At 39.6% G+C, this 19185-nt stretch overlaps 1 protein-coding gene across 2 annotated transcripts in view; it reads left to right on the top strand.

The window, feature by feature from the left end:
- The window catches only part of Carpa (Carbonic anhydrase-related protein A), a 127711-nt gene extending 108562 nt beyond the window's left edge, over nt 1-19149 (top strand). The window contains exons 6-10 of one of the 2 annotated variants that reach the window (XM_083053167.1): nt 5193-5259; nt 17263-17417; nt 17623-17748; nt 18168-18216; nt 18303-19149. In XM_083053167.1, the coding sequence (XP_082909293.1) occupies nt 5193-5259; nt 17263-17417; nt 17623-17748; nt 18168-18216; nt 18303-18367 (462 nt within the window). In that variant the 3' untranslated portion in view covers nt 18368-19149. The remainder of the gene's footprint in view (nt 1-5192; nt 5260-17262; nt 17418-17622; nt 17749-18167; nt 18217-18302) is intronic. The other variant, XM_083053168.1, reaches the window with a different exon arrangement.
- Nucleotides 19150-19185: the final 36 nt, after the last annotated feature.

Raw genomic sequence — 19185 nt, 5'->3', positions numbered from 1 at the left:
CTACATAAATCATAATTATAAATTATAAAATAAAATTCTGATCAAAATTTTCAACAAAATTTTTCTTTTGTCAAAATGCATGAATATGATGTATTATCTTGGAGGCTTACAAACGTATTAGTATGTTAAAAATAACAAAATATTTGATTTGGATATATAAATCACAAATATATACATGAATATTTGTAATGCAATTTTCAAATTACATTTGCGATATTCACATATATTACGTAACGTATATTATACATTATCTTACAATAACTGGATTTGTCATTATTCTTTTTTTTCATTCGCAACAGTATCGGATACGCGAAATGTATGTATGCATGAAGAATAAATCGGATTGTATCGATCAAAGCAATGCGATTTTAATACACGGAAAATAACAAACGCATTTCCCGTTTCCGCATTTTCTTCTCTTCGAGTAGCAAAATTATTACCGTGAAACAATTATCTTGCTTCAACGCTCATGGATAACTGTTTCCAACAACTTCTTGCAGATTGTCTGCAAACCAAATCTGAATCCCTCGATGGGACAACATTATGTCATATTTACTTCTTTCTTTATAAATTTCTCTATTTTATTAGTAGGAAAATCCCACTTTTAAAAGGAAAGAGAGAAACATTTGTTATTAAATTATATGTAATAATCACAATAATATGTAATATATTATGTTCATTTAATGTTAAAATTTCTTCTTTTTACATCTTTATGTAAGATTACAAAAAGAACATATTTTTCTAAATAAATTTATACACGATACAAAAGAGTTAAAATTTAGAAATAAATTAATCTTGTAAGGAAAATTTTTTTGCAACAATAGAGTATTTAAAGGATTAACATTTTTAACAGTGGATTTTTATAAAATTTTATTTCGACGAGTAAAATTAGATGCAGAATTATGTGTTTATTAAATATATGCATGTATTTTTCGTTCATTTATTGTGGAAGCAAACGCACTGACAAATTTTCAGCCGTATTATTCGAACAGAAATGCATAGAAAAACACGAGCAAACTTATTTTTCGCCGAGGAAAAAGCAGAATGTTTTTCGCATATCACAATCTAAAATGAAAGAGATTATCGTCACGTAATGCTTCTCTCTCCCCTTTCTTTTTCCCCCAGAAGAGAGGGCGTGATATAAAACATGCAATAACTACTACCGACTATGTATTTACCTTCGGAATAACTTTGAAACTTTCAGCGACGCGACCTTCTGTCTCTCCCGAGCGCCCTCGCTTGCACCCTGAGGGAGCAGTCTTTTCCGTCCGTTTTCTGTTCTCTTCAGCAACTTAGCCTTCGAAATCGCAGCGAAAAAACGATGAAAGGGAGGAAAAGAGAGCAAGAGATGATGAGAGAGAAAGAGAGAGAGAGAGAGAGAGAGAGAGATCCTATGTGCGTCGTAACGACTATAGGACGTAACGACGCACTTTGACTCAGCCGTCGACAAACGACAGCAACTTTTGAATATTTTTAAGGGGATGTTTACGAGCGAGCTCTAAGACGACGGTGATGGCTGCAAGACGATGAAATGAGAGTTCGCCGACGCGATAATGCCGAACATAATAGCACTTTTTCCGCCGGAGTTTACAGCCACGTCGCTACGTGCACCATTACATAACCCCTCGTTGCTCGCCGCAACTCGTCGACTGATTAATATGACAGATAAGTTATAAATATTCAATGCGGCATGCAGCTTCGGGGCTTACATGAGCCCAAGAGATCTTTTTTAGTAGCTTCGATCTCGAATTAACTTTTCACGATGAGAAAGTAACATGTAAATTGAATTTTTATTTCGAATTCACAATTATATATTTAGTCGTTTGAATTATTTTTTGCGCAGTTTTGTATATATGTAAATAATATTAAATTAAATGTTTCAACACGCGCGCAGAGAGAAAGCGTTGATTTTATTCATGATGAATGAGAGAAAGTTTCGAACGTCATAAATTAAAGTCCGCGCATAAATAGAAAATATTTTGGGGATGACCGCGAAGTAATTTTCACTGCGAAATGCTAAATTCCAATGAGGCCAAAGTATAATTCGGATAAATACACGCGTCCGAAAGGCTCGACGTTTTGAATAATCCCAAAGCGGACGCTACGGCATCATCCTTCCTGGAAACCTTTAACAGGTGCTCGATCTCCCGACGAATAGATCGTAAAGGCGTGTCTGGAGGCAACGGGGTTGACGACTGTAATTCAAACGGATTATACCCTGGGGTGTCTGAAGGATGAGATCCAAATGAGTCGGTACCCCAATGATAGCGTCGGTACTTCTACGATCTAAACGAACTCCGTTGACGTTTTAACGCGGAATACTGAAAACTTTGGGGCTAAATAGATTTCCAGCATCAATATGATACGTTAATTGATAAAGGAGGCTTCGTATATAATACGATAACATTTTATATTTTACACAAGCTCCGATTTTAACAACCAGCTTGTTATACCTAATGTTGTTATACCTAATAGACGCGGTATAAGAAATACGCATAATTATTGCAATTGTCGTAATTTGTACAGTTACACGATATCGGCATAATTGAGCGCCATTTAACTCTGACCTTGCAACGATCGCGCAATAATAATGATTACATATAAATGGTTCGTGCCACTGTAGCAATTGTTTTATTGAATGTCGAAAGGTCAGAGAGAAAACTATACACGAACTACGGCGATTAAACGGAATCGAAAGTTTCTTGGAAAAACACGACCCAGAACCTAAAATCTATGAAGTATAAACACATGATATGTTGGAAAGCTATTGGGAAAAAAAGTTTCGAAATCCTGTGTTATTCGAATGGAGCACGGATAAAAAAGTTTATTCGCAACACGCTAGTCCGGTGACTTTATTTCCAGCGAATTTACTTGTGATTCATCGGAAAACTAGTTTGTTATATTAAGAGAGCAGAGAAATTTTTGCATGTAAAATACATAAGTTCATCTTACTTCGCTCTACTTTAAAAGTGAAAAGCTCAGCATAATTGTTCAATCGTAATAGGATGATAGGGACATTGTCTCCTCCATTTAGTAGACAAATATCCCTTATCGATACAACAAGTGATGATTAGCACACTCGGCTGTTTATCACTTACATGCTGCGAGGAAATTACTGATCCGCAATTACGCCATGCGTCAATTTAGCGCGACCGCCAGTCGGCACTGTCCTGATCTAATGACAAGAAGACGAGAATTACGCGCTATCAAACGGTAGGGAGAAATTCGGTCGACATGAAGGATTCTATGTCGTCGCCAGAGGGAAACAGAGAGAGAGAGAGAGAGAGAGAAAGACAGAATCGGGCCTGCTAATTCTCCACGTCCGTCGGGTGGACTGCATAATATGACGCGAAGTCGAGCATTGGCTGTTCCCTGCACCAGTTTGGTGTAATATCCTTTATCCGTGATCACTATAGTACGCGGCCGAGGGAGACTAGAAGGACCCGGTCTCTCTCTCTCTCTCTCTCTTGCGCGATCGATACGATCTCAGGATGGTCGTCGTTCCAGCTTGTTTATTGCCCGACTACCGCGGAAATTACGAAGCTACAATTACAAATTAGTGTACACTTGATTTGCCAAACAAGTAGCAACATGCTGACGGCGTAACCCGCAATTGCAGACCGGATTTAACTAGATAGACTTTGGCCAAACGATGTCGAGATTTAATGTAGCTGATTTCGCCGTACTTTAATATATTGAACATTGGACTACGTTGAGTAAAAAGCGGATTAATGAAATATAATCATGTAATATAATTTAAAAAATTACGATTAATTTAAGCAAAATATAAAAATGTGAAACAATATACATTAATAATTTTTGATACCGAGAGGAAAAATATGTTTTTATTTTTAACAAAATTTTTTCACATTTGTATTTTTTTTTTTTAATTTGTAGAGATTAAAATTTCCGTATTATTTGTATAAAACATATCAGCGTGTTTTCGAATTTTTTTCTCGTATCAATATCAATGGTAAAAATATTTCCTTTCAATTAAATGAATATTAGGAAATGATTACCGCGAATCTTCCCAGCTAATTTTATTCCAGAGTGACAAGATTAAGAACGTTTAAGGACGGCCGTCATTGAGATTAATTCTCTTAGCTCATAATTAAGATTAGGGTCCCTTTATTACAACAAATTTAAACGGAGATTAAACCGTCGACGTCCGCTTGCCCGTCTCTCGCAACTGAGAATCTCGATTACGTCCCGTGTAATTCTCAAGTATATATCTGGATTGAAAAAATAAAATAGACTCTCAACCTTTTTACACAGCAGACCTTCAACGCGTTCAGGTGATTTCATGTGTTATCGTACATTTGGTCGCGATAATAGCAGTATCATAAAATGATAATGAAACCTATAAATGTCAGAGAGATATATTAGAGTCTGATTTCGCGCGAATACTTAATAAAGTTGACTCTTTCTTAAAACATTTAAATTACAGTGTCTGTGATATTTTCAAATCTTAATACCAGAGCACATTTATCGTAAAAGTACATTTCATCTAAACGAAAAGATAATCGAGAATTATAATAAAAATATAATATAATACAATTAATAAAATATAATATGCACAATTTTTAAATGTATTTTATGATTTATATACAATCATTTTTGCCGCGACATAAACACTGACAATTTTAATTAACGAGCACCCATAAATCTGGAAACCGAAGAATATCCACTGGATATCTGTGTGGTGCATGTTCTATTCGCGATCGTATTTCGTTTCCTTTTTATCCATCATTATAGTCCCTTGTTTACCCTTTATTTACGGAGCGACATGGCGGAGAGGCAGCGATAATTTTGCGTCACGGGATGGGAAACGGCGAAACTTTTGATCGACGGTGGATCCGTGGCCGGATCAACTTTTATTATTTATCGTTACTTTAAAGTCCGCGGTTTAGTTGGGTTTTATGGTTACCTTTAATGGTGCGCCCAATGTAGAACTTTCGAAACGACTCTTTGCCTTCACCTCTTTATACGGTGCACTTAGCAGCGACCGAACAACCCCTTTTCATGGGAAATCGATGGAAAACGTATCAAGGCGAGGAGAATGATGCGACAGAAAGTGAGAGAGAGAGGAGGGGGGAAGGGACACATTGTCGACCTCGATAATGTACATGTGTAGTAGTAAGGTGTCACTCTCGTTTAGCCGGATACACAAAGAAAACTGTTTTCTGTTTCAGCTCGGCGATACGTTAAATCCTGAGCTGCAGATCATCACCAGTGTGTTCAGCAAGGTCATACATCGAGGTGAGTACTATCACGTCGTGTGCTGTCGTGAAGGGAAGCGTGAAATGTTCCTCTTCCGCTACTTTCCTAAATCAAGCTGGAAATTCCACACTGTCCTTTCGGCTCTCTATTGCGTAATATCACGCTCGGTTGTATCTCGTCCGACGACGTGATAACTTTTTCTTCAAGATCGTAATGGTAAAATGGAGTTCCATCGGATTTCGCGAGAACGTCACTCTTTTTTCGAGAAAGGGGTATCCGTTTGACTTTGGTATCTCTTGGTAATCTTGTTTTCGACATATCTTTAAATAATATTATAAAAATATTTCTCGGATTTTAATCAGTCACGTAAATCGTCTCTTTTTACATTTTATTATTTCCAGATTAAATAAATAATTTTTTAATTGATTAAATATAATTTATATACAAAAAAAATTACGTGTAAATATCACACTCCATTTTATCAAACAATTATAAATTTATAAGATATTCTAAAATTGATGGAAAACATGAAAGATATATCTAAGATACTCGATCGACTCGGAGTAAGAATAAAATTTTGTATTTAACGCGTTCACGTTTTGCAAAATGGCATCGACATTCTACCTCCTTTGAACGGCAGTGAATGCAGCCGGTGTCATTGACGTCGAGACGAATCAAGCGACGTGTAATAATTATCCATTCGTGATCGCTCTCGCGTTGGTGCTTTTTACAGCGTGCGCTGGGCGACAGACGACGTAACTATGCCGTATTGTGTCACCGGAACGTAAATCCTGAACAAGCTTCGAATGCAGTAGCTCGATACTAATTTCCTACAATACCGCCTAAATGCGTCGTTGAAATCGTCTCGGTCCTCTCCCCACACTGACGGGGAGAATCTAATAGATATGAATGTATGTGACGTCACTCTTAAGAGAGGAAATTTCGAAAAATGATGAGATCCGATTGCCTCAATTTCGATTGCATAGATTCGAGCGCGGAGATTCTCCGAAAGCAATATTTTCATCTTCGAAATATTTCGCGAAAAATAGGTTTTACGAAGCCTCGCCTAGGCATACATTTTTTTTCTTTTCTTTGTATCTTAATATCTCGTCACTTTTACAAAATTTTTACAGTTTTTTTTTAAACGCCGATATCGCATGATCGTAAATATCGCCCGATACGACCGATCGCGAGTATCCTCGTAAAAGAACCTCGGGGTCAAAGACATCTAAAGGGGTCAAACGCAGAAGGTTTCTTCGGGGCTATAGGTGTCTAGCGTCGATACCGCGCGGTAACCGAAATTCTCGGCTCGTCCGACACGAAAGCTGAAAGTCCTGAAAGACGACGTTGCAATTAGTGGATCCTCCCTCAAAAGACCGGTCGTCTTTAAAGAATGCGATGCAGGTAGAATCCCCAGGGGGAAAGATACGCGGTTTCGTGTCGCAATGAATACGCGCTTCACGCATCAGATACTCGGGGCGGTCGCTCTTGCGGCTAGTTTCGAACGAAAAGCTCGCCCGGATGCTGCGGTCCGCTGGAGTTAACTGCGGATAATAAATAAAATGTCGGTATGGGGGAAGAGAGAGAGAGAAAGGGGAGTGTGTCGGTGATATCCGAAGCTTAAAGGGCGGTGGAGACGGCGGCGGATGGCACTCGAGTCGTCGAGTCGAGAGAAAAACCTCCTATGGAGAGGAAAGGGCGAAGAGGGCAAAATGACTCTCTTAAGATAAAGAGTCACTTCGTCGACCCACGAGTATTCGCGCCAACGGATGCGCCTTCGTTTTTCAATGTTTGCTGTGTCGTCGTGAAATAGGGTAGAATGCACCTTTTTTCTTTTCGCAAATTGGCATTTTTTAGGTAAGAACGCTGACTTGTATCCCTCGGTTGAATAAGTAATGGAGCCGCTCGAACACGGTTAATGGACAGGACCCGACTGTGTATCTTGTAATTTTGAATGAAATATTATAGTATGTGTTTGTATATAGTGAGAAAAAAAATCTCGAGAATTTATTGGCAAATTGTGCGGAGGAGACTATTTGAAGAAATGATATCTCGAAAGTCATTTTTCTTATCCGCTTGATGAAAAATTATTTATATCGTAATACGTGAATTATAAGTGTGCTTTCCATTAAGAATGACAAGAAGTAAAAAGAAGCGGCGCGTGAGTATGAATAACGAGGAAACATTTTAGCGAAGAGTAAGAGTAATGAAGAAAACGCGAACCCAACGGTGCAAATTACTTACAGCAATGCTTTGCCCGTGCATTTAAGTAAGCGGAACAATGTTGCTAGACAAGTAGTTAATAAATTTCCAGCTTTCTAATTGCCATAGAGTAATTTAGTGTACATCTCTTTCAAAAAGAAGAAAAAAATTATCGAACTCGCTGAAATACTTTGCAATGTTTTCGAATAATAGATAGAGTGCAATATCACAACACAAATATTTATATAGTTGCAGACTCTTTTCTGCACACAACTATATCAATTCTTTTAATACGCCTCTCTTCATAATCATTTATCGCTGTACATATTTTTTAAAAGGGTATAATATAATAATTCTATATATTGTAGCAATTTAGATTAACCTACTAATTTTATCGTTTTCATATATATCACTGTTTATACATAGATAGAGCAACATTCACGCATTATCATGCAGTTAAGGTTTACTGAACTATACGAAACACTGAAGTGGAAGGAAATCGTAGCATTGTCAAAGCGTCCGATAACACGCATTATATACTCGAGCGTGAATTGAATCGCGATATACATTGTATAATTCGTATCATTACGATCCGCGATTCGGGGATTTTTGGTAACTCGTCTCGGCGTATTAACTCTCTCTCGTCCTCCTTGCGATATTAAAATTAAATGGATAACGCATAATGGATTACACGGCGCTCTCTTGCTTCTGCGTCAGGATCCACGTTTGACGCATACCTTGCCGCGACTTACGTACGCAAATTGCGCACGACGTAAAATCGAAATATGACTCCCGCCCTTATATCTCTCTCGCGCTTCCCGTTTCTTCCTTCTCTCTACTCCAGATTCCATCTCGCGACCAACCAACTCCCGCGATTTGCATCCGCGCGCACCCGCCGTTGCGCTGCCGAGAGCGACAAGAAGCGCTTTCTCGTTCAACTTGCGTGGCATAATTCTGCGAATACCACTGCAGCCGGTCGCATTGCTCGACGAGGAAGAAAATAAACTTTACGACCGAGTATTCTCGGGAATATGTTCGGTCGAGAGAGAGAGAGAGAGAGAGAGAGAGAGAGAGAGGAAGGAAAGAGGCAAGAGGGAGAGACCATCGACGCGCGCTCCGATGCACCCCGAAGGATTTTCGGATAGGCGTTTGGTCCCCATATAAGGATGTCCCTCGTTAAACGATTCGACCTGGAAGCGTGCCTAGCGCTTTTTACACGGTTAACACAATCAACGCGCTCCGGGGTGAGTATTGGGATAGATGAAGGCGAGGGGAGAGAGGGGAGGGGTCGATTTACAAGGGACGACGATGTCGCACACTCCGGCCGTCCGGTGTGTGCATAAATCTGTATGCACGACCAGGGGGGTACGGCTATGTGTGTATTTTAATCAATACCCTGTTGACACCGCGACCAGGGAACATAAATCATAAGACAATGGAAAATGGCGCGTGGGGGAGGAGCTGCTGCAGGATCTAAGTATTCCATTGTCGTGTACGCGCCGCGAGAGACAGGCACGTTGCACATACAGTGGTCCACGATATACATATAGTTTGCGTGTACATACGCGAGAAATTTATTTAACATGAGCTTTTCATTAACTAAACGGGTTTTTCTTTGATGCGCCGAATATTCGTTGATAAATGAATCTGCTGTGTGGAATATTTTATAAAAAAGATTCTTTTACTTAACACAAATGATTTTGAGACAATTTTGTTCTTCAGTTAGTAAAATTAAAAGGTGAAGAATTTAATAAAATTTATTTTTACGTTAAATAAGCGGGGAAATAATTTTTTTATCGAGCAATACGCGTATATAGATGCAATGAAATGATCTGCATAGCCTTGATATAAATTTAATAATGCTCCTACGACAATGTGTACAATCGCGAATAAAGTAAGTACCTTTTCATTTATCCGCGCACAATATCCACCTGCAAAATTGATTTCGCCGGTATCATTAATAATAATGTCAGTAATGTCTCTGCCAAATCGATTTCGTGAATAATGCATTTTTAAACCTTGATTAATAATGCGTATGACATAATCAACGATGATTACGATTTCGCAGAGCAGATGAATTGGAAAAGCACGACAGAAAGTTTCGGGATTTCATCGAACATTTTCGAGGCGCATATATCGTTCGTTTATTCGGACATAATTTTCGTAAACGCGCGAATACCTACGTGTATTGTAATTATAAAACTTTTATTCTAACTACATTCTTTTAATTCAATTTCATTCAATGCAGATTTGATGTCGCAATTTAAAAAATGCAGTTACAATATATATATATATATATATATATATATATGCATTGAAATTCAATGGGGTATGTCCATTAATACGTACTCTATATAACAATAATTTTCGCTCGATAAACGTGAATATTGAGTATTCATACATTTGTCACCTATGATACATTTTAATATGTTTAAATTTCAAATGCGTTCATAAATTGTTTCGAAATTGCGATAAAGCAAAAAAAATTATTTAAAAATAATAGTCTTTTATTCTCGTTTAAAAAAAATTCCTCTTGAAAAATATCATTGATACACACTTCAGTATTACATGGGACATAAATAACATATATCCTTGGTCTCATAAAGTATCTATTTCCACGATGTCAGACATGTAATGAACACGCATAATTAATGTCAATTTATACTTTCAATGTCTGTGTGTCTTGATAAAGAATCGATATAGAAAGCAATTAATATAGATGGGGAATCTGTGTCTTTTTATTTTTTGATTATCGCTGGCGTTTGTACGCGTACCGACCTATGAATTGAAATGCACTGATTTATACGACCGTATACGCGCACGCACGCACGCACAAAGGGGATGCTCCGATGTATAGGCATAGTAATCCGAACAGCGACGAGGCGAGCAAGCACGTGAGCGCGCGTGCGAGCGAGACGAGACTCTCGAGGAGGAGAATATTCGCAGCTAGGCTTCCCTATATATACATATACATCCCCGGCCATTTACTCTGCGCACACCCGTTACACGAGCCGCCCGGCGAATGCCTACGTATCTACTACGAAATGTAGATAATAGATGAAATATTTGCGCGGTATGCGTGGTATTAAACCGACACCCCTGAAATTGTATTTTATAGCTACCCCTGCCACCGACGGGCCCACTCTCGCAACCCCTTCGGAGTCTTGATCCCCCTTCGCCACCCCCGTATTTCCTCGACTATCCACCGTCCTCTCTCTCTCTCTCTCTCTCTCTCGTTCGCTCTCTATCTTCCTCTCGCGTGCAGCTGCACAATCGTATACACAACGTCGCAATACGGCGGTAACAAAACCACCCTCTCTACCCTTCCCATCCCTCCAGACGTGGCGTTTTGCCATATAACGAAACGCCAGAAACCAGTTTGCAGATCTGGCCGTTGGGAGGCGCGAGGTATCTTTCACCGGAAACGTTTCTATCTTTCAGGGGTTGCATCCCTTTCCTCCTTTCCTGATTCAACCTTGCTGCACCATGATCGCGCTCACACACTCTCTCTCTCTCTTTCGGTCCCCCTCTATTTTTCGCTTTTTTCCCGTCTCTGCCCTACGCGCGCGATCTCCCTAGTCGATAGAAATATTTTTCGCGGCTGCGAGAATTGGAGGTGGTGAATTTATCACACTGACAGACCATCCTCTCATTCTCTCTCTCTGTGCCGAGAGCCAAGAGCAATCTTCATTTTTTCGATTCTTTTCACGCACGGCGGCGTGAGAAAAGCTAAGAACTATGATACAAATTCTGATCTATTTGATGATAATCGCGGAAATATGAAAAAAATAATATTTAAACGTTATTTGTATAATTTTTTTTGTAAATTATATATTCTCATGAAAAAGAAACAATATATTACAATCGTACAGCGCATAAACGTCTCCGGGACTGTGATTGACGCTCGTAATTATAATTATAATGTTTAATCAGCGGGGCGCGCATTAAATATGACGTACCCGATAGCGGAATGCGTTATAAAATAACACGAAAGTCATGTGTAATGACCGATACGATGGATTTGATATAACGATGGCATATGTAGCATGGTTTTATATATACATACTATTATTTATCCGATACGGTGTATATTTTACATCGGGGTTGTGCTATAACATACTATGATGCTTACCTTACTTTCGAATCGATTCGAGATCGGAATATGTTATGCTGATAAGAAATGTGCAACAGAGCTATTCGAGTTCAGATACGGATTCTACATTCATAAATAAGAACAAATATATTTCTATTTAATCATTGTTTTATTTAATTGTAAATAACATTTTCAAAACTGTAACTGTCAGATATCCAAATAATTTTTGATTACGTCAAAAAGTCATAAACTCAGAATTAAAATTAAAAATAAATAAAATTCAATTCAATTCAATTATAGGATTTTAAAAAAGTCTTAAACAACAATATTTTAAAAAATTAGAGATTATGTTTTGTGATGCTCAGTTCAATAATAAAATTGAGAATGAATTTTTTGGATATAAGATATAGGTTCTCATTAATTTCTCGAAATATTTTGACATTTCTATGAGATTATATTAAATCATTACGATTACGATCTTAAGCTGTATACCAATCGAGAGGAGAAAGGGAAATAATTATATACCATCGTCCTTGTCTAGCTACAAGCTCGGTCGGGATGATATAAGGCAGAGTAAACTGACTCGAGAGCTTGGTCAGCCCCTCCAAAGCCGAGAATTATTTCACTCGACAAACAAGAATCTCGTTTCGAGAAATCGAGCGAGCTTAATATAGCGAATCGGTGAAATCGAGGAATCCTTGTGCGTCAAACACACATACACTGTATATATACATACAAAGTGTACGCGTCGACGTTTGTTACGTGCGTCGAGGATGTTCTTATATTGCGATTATCGGCGCTGTCATCATCATTATCCCGCCGTTGTGTGCCGACGCCATTAGGTACGGTCAATTTTCCTAAGAGCGCCTCACGTTATTCCCGATGATACTCAACTTCCACGCAACGAGCCGACCGCGTGGTTATGCGTGCAACCCTCGACGGAAATATCAGCGAGACGGCGCGTTCGATAATAGATAATGGTGCGTCGGCACGGATTTGCGTCGACCATGAATTATTAAACGAGAACGCGCTCCGTATATCCCCTTTCTCACATCGAAAATCGCTGTTCTTTCACGTGGGTAGAAGACTCAACGCGGCTATATTCGCTATTATTATATACCGGGGCGTCCGCTAAATTTATGTGGTGCAATCCTGATGAGGAAGATTCGAGATTTCTCTCTTGAAAAAAAAACAAGAAATGTAAAAGAAATTGTCTTGTTTGATTACGTTCATTTTCGAGAAAGATTAACATGCAGCGTCTATTTGATCATATTTGGCTCCATATATTTGAGAGTTATTTGTTGATAAAATGAAGTTTCTCCTCTCTCTCTGTATATATATAATGCTCTTTTCTTACAACGGAAATTTAATTTACGGCTCGATTATCGGGGATATCAGAAGTCGATACTTGAGGGGAAAAAAAGAGAACTGCGGCAAACGACAAATCTCCGGCGAGTTTTTGAGGAAAAATCCATTTTCAACTTTCCTCGAAAACGAAAACTCACGCGAAACTTATGCGATAATTCCGCGATCCAATACTATCCTCCTCCTCCTCCTCTTTGTAGCAGTTTCTCGCGATATATATAATACAACCGCGTTTGCCTCGTTTAATCTCGCTTGTGTGCGCGAGGAAAACGTATCAATAGCACTCCTAGACCGGGCGGTCTTTTCTCAGGCTCGCTCCTCTCTCTTTCCGGAGAGGAGGAAGGAGTTAATGCATTTCATTAATCACCAGGAGAGGACCTTTCTACCCTCGCGTCCCGTCCATCCCAACTACCCTGCTCCACCTACGTCTCTCTTTGCCGCGGACGATACGAAGCCGTTGATATTTCCCTCCCTCTCCTCGACGCCTCGTTATTATTACTTGTCATCTCGCCGGATTTCTTTTTCTCCCCAATCTCCTCAAGCACCATTTATCCCCCGACTCCCTCTTCCTCCCCCGCCGGTTCGTCGACCTCGTTCAGAGGGGGATAAAATCAGGACGAGGCGATAAATAAAAATAAAACACGCACGCACACGGGGTTGTAAGACACGGTCGGTACTCGTCGACTACGTTGAAGGGCGCGGAAAGGGAGCATCAAATGGCGAATAGAGGGGGGAGATAGAAGAAGATCGGCGACGTGTATGCTTCGAGAAAAGCTTGACAGCTTCTACTTTTTGCCGTCGCGGCTCCGTGAATGGCAGCGTCCTAAGAATATCTCGGCGCGAAAGAGACCCAAAAGCACGAATAGAGGCGAGGGGATATCATCGGAAGCCACCGACACACACATATCCTCGGGTTCGAGGATCGTTGCTGCCGTTTTGCCTCTGTGCGAGGCAAAACGGCAGCTCCCTTGTGCCGGATCTGCCATTTGCGAGAGAGCGCGCTTTCGCCCCTATCTTTAATGTCACGGACTCAATACGAGAAATAGACGGCAAGCTATGTATATATATGTATATAGTGACATTTTGATGAAGGACTCGACTTTGTCGAGCGCTTATACACCGGCAAACTTTCGCGTCGCGGAAGCGAAATCGTCGGCTGCGTGTTACGTTACTACTTCAAACGGACTCGTTACGACTCGGTTAAACGCATTTAGAGTGTTTCCGTTGTGCCGCGAGGCAATTTGCTATACGTCTACATCTAGATTTTGCCCTCTCAGATTTGACAGCTGTTGTAGCTTTTCTTTAATTTTCCCGTTTACGTGCATTGAACTTTTTGCCATCATTTTTATATATTCTGAATGCAATATAAAATAAAAAAATATAAAAGAGAGACACACAAATAAAGAACGAGAGAAAAGCTCTTTTACTCGTATATGATTATTTTAAAAATCTTGTTTTTATATTATATTTTTTTACTTCTAAATATATAAGTTAATAAAAGGAAACGAAAGATGATAGATTTGATGTAGCGCGCATAATGCACGTAATCTATCCGATCTGAGTAAATTTAACCGTATTCTCCTAAAATGCGAATAGATGGTAGATTGTGTCCGTTCGCGTAGAGGGATGGTCGAGCGCACTCGTGACGTCATCCGGATCCGAAGAAATAGATGCAATATATACGGCGGATGTTGCGGAGCGAGTGGAGTCCGTGTTTAGATGTAAGCTACGTAGGACCGCGCTATCGTGGATTATATGTATCCCTTTATTTGTGGATAAACTGGCGCGGTGTGTACAGACGGTTCAAGCCGGATTCATCTCGTCCACCGGAACGAGATTCACGTAATCTTATGTATGTACGTACCCAAGAGAGAGAGGGAGAGAGAGATGTACACGACTATGGTGTACTGCGGCGTCTTTTCCGCTTCCTCCCGGAAATTGTCCGAAGGATCGTTGATTGATAAACGGCTTATCATCTCGCGCGAGAGATTTTTGCGGTTGAAAAAAAATAAAGATCGAGATGTATGTAAAAAAAAAAGAGAGAGACACGGGGGAGGAGATACTGAACTGGAATCGAAGGTTTCGCGCATAGGTGAAACATACTTCCCGGTGTGTCCGATAAATACGATCCCCGGTTGCGCGCGCTTCCGGGATTCCGGGAGCGAAAGATTTATTTTCACCGCGCATTCTGAAATGATGACCTTTTACGCTGGATTTCGCCCCGCGCGCGTTACGTAGGAAAGATACAAATCACTTCTGGACGTTTGCGACGGTTACGAACGGCGCGCATCCTACCGTATATACACTCTCCCTCGAAACCCATCGCTCGCTCTCTTCAAAAGTAAATTCCGTCGACACGTATCTCGGATATATGGTTGATAGCGTTTGAAACATTCATTTCGCCCCGATGCTTCATTCGTCAAAATCCGACAGCCACGCGTATATAAATATTTAATTAAATTATAGCTACCGTTGTCTCTCTCAACTTTTTTCTATTTATAGATTACTTTTATTTAATATTCAAAAAATATTGTATTCAAAACTCTGTTAATACAAATTTACTTAGAAAAATTGAAATTAGAATTTATTCTGGAAAAGGAATTTATTATACATATATTTCTTTATTTTTTCGAGTTATTATATTTATTTCTAAATATTAAAAAATGTTTATATTATTTTGTGATTTTTTTCATCATATTGCAAGTTGTCACGTTTATTATGTTTGTTTAAATATAATTATGTTTGCGAATGACAGCTCATGGGTTGAAACGCGCAAGTCCCCCGCTGTCGATGGAAAGTTACGCGAGGGTAGTGCATAATGCATTAGGTATACACATTCTGCATGAGATGCAGATATTTGCGGAGTGACGGCTTACAAGCGCGTCGCATATTGCTTGTTCTTGTAATTCTACTATTTACTACAGGTTATATGATACATTTACACGACGCGTTCGAAATTATAACTCTCTGAATATGCAGAATCAACGGATGCATTATTACTTGCGAGAGCATTACGGCTTAAGTGCAGCACCATTATCTCAGATGGAAATGACATTTGTCGATGACGCTTTTGCGAGGTAGTATTACAAAAAAGAGTGGCAAACTCGTAAATACATATAAATACATTGTTATTAATATGCGAGTTTAAAATCGCACAATCTCGTCTTATTACGTACGACGGAAAAAAAGTTAAACTTTGCCAGCGTGATCGAATTATGAGACACCAAATTGGACGCGCATCAGCATTTCTCTGTACGTGCATATACACACGAGGAATACTGCATATATAAATTGTACATAAATATACATGGCCGCTTGTGCGCGATTTATGTATGTTTGTACGACGCCAATCATCGTCGGGACTTTTCTCGCTCGTTTTCCCGTTTGCCGCTCTTTCCGGGGATTCATCGTCGTTTTTCCGGCCTACCTGCAGAATGCCAAAAAGTTCAAAGGCGGATTCAGGCGAAAATAGCCTTCTCTCGCATCGTCGTGGATTCCTTGGAGCGAAAGATTGGTATCGCGAGAGCGTGAATGCACGGAGTGATGCCTTTTACGCTTTAACGACCATTCCATAATCCCCGCATACGTGCCTGTTATCGATAAAAGTAATACGAGGCTCGTTGTGCACGCGCGGATAATCGGTTGAATTTATAGAAACGTGTTGCTTTCTCCGAAACGATTCTTCTCGGTAGCTGAGTTCTTTGCGAACCGACACAGGAGCAGGAGCCGAATGTCAAAGGGCGACGAAGAGCGGTCTCTATGAAAAGGGAATAATTTGCGGAATAATTCATCGCTTCGTGCGATTCCTCCGTACCTTGATGTACGTGATGCAAAAACGGCTAAATAGAAATATCATGTTCCGAGGAGTGAGTTTTATTTACTCTTCGATATCTCTCGCGCGATTGTCATCTATAATTCGCGCATAATCAGCATCGTCGTTTCATCGGCATTTTGCATAATGTACAGAACTTGCGCGAAGGCCAGCTGCATTAACACCGTCTTTTAATCTCCCGCTTCTTAATCTGGATCTCTTAATCCTTAGGAGTACATACATTTCTCCTTTACGATCTCTTATCAGAAATCTTAACGTCTAATTAAACTTTTAAGGGCATTTAATTCTTGAAAATCTCTTCAAGAGCCTTAAAAGTATCACTAACTGATCTCGCTTGATTTAAAGTAATTGCAACTTGTATTCTCGGAATCTTTGGAAATCCTTAGTGAAATTCGATAATCAATATCTATACTCAGACTTGTTCAATTATATCATCGAGCGAGGACAAAATCTCATTACGCCGCGAGATAATGAAATCTATATAAACGCTGATACCTAAATAGCGCTCTCTCCGATTAACTCTCTTAACTGTCGATATTTTATTTTTCAGGTGACACCGCACCTGTCCGCTACCTGTCTCTGAAAAGCCTTCTTCCGGATACCACCGGTTACATGACTTACGAGGGCAGTACGACGCATCCAGGCTGTTGGGAAACGGCGGTGTGGCTGATTCTCAACAAACCAATTTACATCACGGCACGAGAGGTAAACACATCGATCTTATCTCCAACTTTTTATTTCCTTTCTCGCCCCTCTAAATTCACCCCCCGGGCTGATTCGAGAGCTCGCGTGTCCCACAATCACAATCGGACCAACGAAAAGTAACGCGAAGCGATAAGACGGCGATAGTTTTGTCGGATCGATCAACGAATCGCATTATTCTCACGGTGTGCATTATCTCTGTCATTAGCTGTACGCCCTAAGGAAATTAATGCAAGGCCCTTCTACTACGCCGAAAGCGCCCCTCGGTAATAATTCCAGACCGTTGCAGGGTCTTCATTACAGAACTGTGCGAACAAATATCGATTTTGCCAAGGTAATATAACACTGTGATTATGTTATTCGATATTCTCGTGCAAAGAACGCGTAGTGTCAATCAGGGTAATTGGCTACCTACAGTAAATGCAATATCATGCGATAATATGCTCACATTGCAGGATTATAAGAAAAAAATATATTCATAGTTTTTCTCTCTTTCTTTTAGAATTATTTTATTTAAAAAAAAAACAAATTATTTTTTTAATGATCATAAAATTAGCAAAGTTTATAAATTTGAAATAAAAGTTATTAGTTTTTTTAGATTCGTTTTTAACAAACTTAGATATTGCAATGTGAGATTTAATAATAGGAAATATCAGTGTCGTAAAATATCTCGACCGTAGTACAAGAATCAGTCTCGTCAGCATTTTCTCGCGAAGCTGCAACTTAAATGTACTTTCCATGTTATTCCGGCAGCGAGGAAACGCCAAGTGTCCGTCGATGGCGCAGGACATGCATTATAGAGGTAACACACGATGTTAGCCAGGCTCCAGGAGCCCCTAAACTTCATGCTTCAACGCGAAGGGATCGTCTCGATGAGAATTTGAAAAGATGACTTTTTCCTTCCAGCCAACACGTGGCGGGACGACGGCTCCCTATCGCACAACGTAGTCTGAAGCCGTCCCGCGGTAGGACCACGAGAAGGGACTTTTTTCTAAAGGAGGTTCTGCAACGAGACGAGTTCATATAGACGCGATGCGCAAGGAGGATGAGGAAAAGAGCTGATTTTTAACAACGGGAGAACGAAAAAAGGGTTTGCCGTGGCTGTGCGAAAAAACGGACGTAAATTTTGAATGATTGCATGTAAACATTAAGGGGCGCGCGAAATAAAAATACCATAGCGATTCCCCTATGTGTCTCTGAAGCGGACGCGAACAAGTGTAATACAACCATTTCGTGCAAAAAAAAATTACGTACATAATTTGTAGATAAGTTTTTATCACGAGAAAAAAGTATATAAGATTGAATTTCGTTTCACACATTCTCCGGACTAGCAGAGGACAAAGACACACTGCGTGTTGTGCTACAGCATTAATGTAATTCTCATAACACGAGTGATCAAAGGAGCTTTAAATGTCTCGGTGGGATACGAGTTTTTGTTTAATGCTGTTTGTAAGTTTACGCATACACAAGATTGTAACAACAAGTTATCAGGGATGGGCGTATATAAGTTACATAAAATAATATAATTATTATAAACTAAACAGTGTAATTTTATAAAATGGACAATATAGCACACTTTCAGCCGATGAATGAGTGATTCTTATCTAGCGAGAGGATAGGCCCTGTTTCTCCGAGATAAGGGAAACGCAATTTTTTTAAACTGCCCATCGCTGATAATCACACTCGACTCGTTCTGTTTTCACGTAAAAAAAAAAAAAAATCGTGCGAATAAAACGACTGCTTGAATATAATTAATCCCGCTGATAAGCCT

This window comes from Prenolepis imparis, unplaced genomic scaffold, assembly GCF_030444845.1.
Source record: "Prenolepis imparis isolate NDT839.2.m4 unplaced genomic scaffold, iyPreImpa1.0 SCAF_13, whole genome shotgun sequence".
Classification (NCBI taxonomy): domain Eukaryota; kingdom Metazoa; phylum Arthropoda; class Insecta; order Hymenoptera; family Formicidae; genus Prenolepis; species Prenolepis imparis.
This window is presented reverse-complemented; position numbering and strand designations above follow the sequence as displayed.